The sequence below is a fragment of the Biomphalaria glabrata genome, chromosome 14 (genome assembly GCF_947242115.1).
Source record: "Biomphalaria glabrata chromosome 14, xgBioGlab47.1, whole genome shotgun sequence".
NCBI lineage: Eukaryota > Metazoa > Mollusca > Gastropoda > Planorbidae > Biomphalaria > Biomphalaria glabrata.
This window is the reverse complement of record NC_074724.1, coordinates 2,828,500-2,832,418: the sequence shown is the minus strand read 5'-3', so window position 1 is coordinate 2,832,418 and position 3,919 is coordinate 2,828,500. Positions and strand designations below refer to the sequence as shown.

The following is a 3,919-nucleotide window of genomic DNA, read 5'->3' as shown; positions in this document are numbered from 1 at the left end:
GAACATTTGCACATTCACGCGGAGGAAATGTCCGCCTACTCTTCTAGCTCCTAAGTTAATTTATCACTCATTTTGTTTTCTATGTGTCGTAGTTATCAGTTAGTTGTTTCATATGTGCAGAAGTTATCAGTCATTTTGTTTTCTATGTGCCTGATATATTTGTGTTTCACTAAATGATAAAAAAAAAAAATCGGGATTTTTTTCAACTACAGGATTTTTGTGAAGGGATAAAAGTTCATAAAATGTCTTAATGTGTCGTGCCTCAGAATGTGTCCATGCAAACTTGATATACAATCGGAAATCTCAGCAATGATTTACAGTGCAATAGAGCCATAGAGATAAGGAGCTCTAACCATGTCAGAACATTTTATGTGTTTCAAAATATTTTTAGCTGGTAAGTTAGACTTTCCTTTGTTCATTTCAATGTTATACTAAATTTTAATATAAATAATATCCCATCGTACATCTGTCATATGTAATAGCTATAGATTTACAATTTGAATAATATAATAATGATAATAATAATAATAATAGCCTATTTTGACTGAAAAAAAGGTAGATTTTAATCGCCATGATATGCTGCTCATTGATAAAAAAAAAAAAAAAAAAAGCCGCTACCATTACTGTCATCGCCGTACCACTATCTCATAATTTAAGAAAAACTGAGCTGGAAAAACAACGAAAATATAAGAACCTAGGCTTTGAGATTAAGCGTTTATGGAAGATCTAAAACAATAATATACCCCATTGATATATCAACCGAGGGGATAATAACAACGTACCTCAATGATACCTTTAAGGCCCTTAACATTCCTAAGAACATTCTCGTTGCCAGTCAGAGGGCGGTACTGCTCCAAACTGCCACATCACCACAAAATTGCTCAGTGGAAACTGATAAAGGGACTACAATAATTTTTTTATCCTTTAACGAAACTCGCTTCTGGCAGCGCCAGAGAATGAATACTCGTTCGTTTTTAACCTAATAATAATCATAATAATAATGATAGCAGCATTCATACATGAATGAATATTGTTTCCCTCTAACAAATTTCCACCCTGGCAGTGCCAGAGAATTTAATGTTAGCTCATATATCTATAGGAAAAAAAAATCAAGTAGTGAAATCAATACATCAACACCTGGCTTTGACACATAACCTGATTAAGAAATATACGACTCATTACTACAAATACTCGCCACAGGAGATCCTCGAGTCAACCGATTATCTTTTACAATGGGATAGACCAAATTTTGACCGACTTTAATTGCTCAGATTTACTGTTTATCAACTAGAAAAGAGAAATCCGCAACCATCATTGACATTGCTGTACCACTATCTCACAACTGAACAACGGAGAAAATTTGAAACGTAATCAAAAAATTAAGCGACTAAAGAAAGCTATCTAGAACAGTGATTCCCAAAGTGGTCTATATAGACCCCCAGGGGTCTACGAGACAAAAAAGCTTGGGAACCACTGATCTATTGGTAAATAAAACCGCGAGGATAACGACTACTGACTTCGCAGACACATTCGAAGCCCTAAGCATTTAAAAGAGGATCCTCATTAACTCTTTCTCTCCATAAATTATTTTTCCACGTTTCGACGGAATTCTTCATTTTGCTCATAACTATTTCACTCCCCTGTTATGATTGGTCTTCAATAACTTTGTTGTTTGCTATCAGAAAATGTTGTATTTAGTATAGACTTAAAGGGAAATATAACACAAAGTTAAGTTTATAAAATTAAATATTAATTTAATTTAATGAGGTCAAATCAACGATCGTATCATCAATTAGGAGAGAAAGAGTTAACTGTCAGAGGGCGGCACTTGCCACATCATCAGACAATTTCTCAGTGGAAACTGTTAAAGGGACTAGCATGAGATTTGTTAAAGCTTGTCCCTGGCAGAGCCAAAGAACGAAAATTAATTCATTTCAAAAATAATAATAATAATATCTTTATTATCGTAGAGGAAGGACCAAAAAAGATAAAAGAGGATTCATATATCTAGTTAGACATTGTTACATCATTGGAAGATGATCAGTTTAAGTAATTACGTCGTAAAGGTACTAGATTGTATAGCTAGTTTTATATTTAATAACAATCTCATTAAAAAAAAAAACAAGGTTAAAAAGACAGTTTGTGTGGAAACACAAACTCAAAATCGGCCCCCCGAAGTGGTCCACCCAGGAGGGTAAAAAGGCAGGTATCAATGTTTTCGGAAAGAATATCAGAATTAAATTCGATCAAAGACAAATGACAGAGAAGAATGGAGAAAGAAGGTTGACAGATCTTGTGTGGTAGTCCTCTCCCCTACTTAAGAACCTCCATCTGTTAGTTACTATTAATAGTGAATAGCTAAAAATCATTTGACCATTTTCTGATGTTTGTAGAAATGTTTGTTTGTTTGTTTGTTTTGTAAAATGTTCTACATGTTTCGGATATTCCTTCAGAGTTGAAGATAGCTTACTTCCTAGTTCAAACCTCCCGCAGGACGATGGGTGATCGGAGCGGGCAAGGTTTGAACCCGGGACAATCGATAAATCCAAACGAAAGTCCAGCGCGCAAACCACACGACCAGGCAGCCATCTAATAAATGTATTCATATTATGTAAAACAAGAAAAATATAACAAATTATTTTTGAAAAACAAAGCTTATCTAAAAGATCAAAACATCATATCTGTCATTACTGAAGGATATCCCCTATTTATATTAAACCGAATAATTAAAAGTTCCCCTTTCAGACCTAGTGATCTATAGGACAGATGTAAAGGTCATCTGTTTCTGTGGCCCACACTGTTGTTCAGTAGGACCAACCGCCTTTACTTTTCCCCAACTAATGTCAGGTACCCATTGGAGCTGGATGGACTCAGAGGTGCCCAAAGAATCCGAAATAAAATAATTCCAGTCTCTACAAGAAATCGAACCCGGAACCCCCGGTTAGGAAACCAAGGGCAATACCGCTCAGCTACCGCACCTCCTAAACAAATAATGAATAACCACTTATAAATAATTAATTTGTCAATTATTTTTTAATTCATGTTTTGTTACGTAAAGGGAGTAAAAACTTAATAGTGCAAAGTTTCAACTTCATCCGAGAATTGGGACATAGGAGAAATAAGGTGTACAAAAAATGTTCCAGACAGACAGACAGACAGACAGACTGAGTGAATTGGTATAAGCTTTGTAATAACGCCGGCTTTGAATTCGTTAAAAAAATATAATAAAATAATAAATAAAATGTTATTTAAAACATATCCATGCAACAAATATATTTATTAACTAAATATAATTAGAAGATATTTTTTTAAATGTTAGCATAGTTAATGAGGTGCAATGCGTACTCTATTCAAACTTTTAAGTAACCCTGTTGATAAACACTTAGGCGTATATAGGGGTACTGATTATAGACTTGAGGATAAGTCAAAAAGTTGTCTGTATGTAACGAAAAAATAAATGTGTAAGTTAAACATCACAGATTTCTCCTTCATTGTCAATTAATATTTTCCAGGTGCGCTTACAACAATTTTTGTTATCACTGGCCTGGATGTTCGATCAATGCTGAAGTATCCATCTAACAACATTAAAGGGAGAAGTGCCATTCTGAACTGTGCCTGGACTTACAATGCCAATGAATCTGTCAGTGCGCTAAATATCATGAAAAATGGCACAGTCTATTTTTCATGTGTTGATTCTAGTCCCTATTATCCACTCTCGTGTAGAGCAAATAACCCAACACTTTCAGAGAGGTTCACCACAACTGTTAACAGCCTTGGGGATATTTCCATGAATATTGACAACTTAGAGTGCTCAGACGAATCAACCTACACCTGTCAAGTTGTGTTGTCTCAGGCAGCTGGAGTTAAACAAGCAGATGCCTTTTTAAGAATAAAAAGTAAACCTTTTTTTTTCCATTAA

General features: G+C 34.7%; 1 protein-coding gene across 1 annotated transcript; it reads left to right on the top strand.

Annotated features, from left to right (window-relative positions):
- Positions 1 to 220: 220 nt before the first annotated feature.
- LOC106074038 (uncharacterized) lies at positions 221 to 3,919 on the top strand. Its single transcript, XM_056011096.1, has 2 exons — positions 221 to 394; positions 3,513 to 3,919. Exons 1-2 carry the CDS (start codon positions 355 to 357, stop codon positions 3,917 to 3,919), a joined length of 447 nt encoding a protein of 148 aa, XP_055867071.1. The 5' UTR covers positions 221 to 354.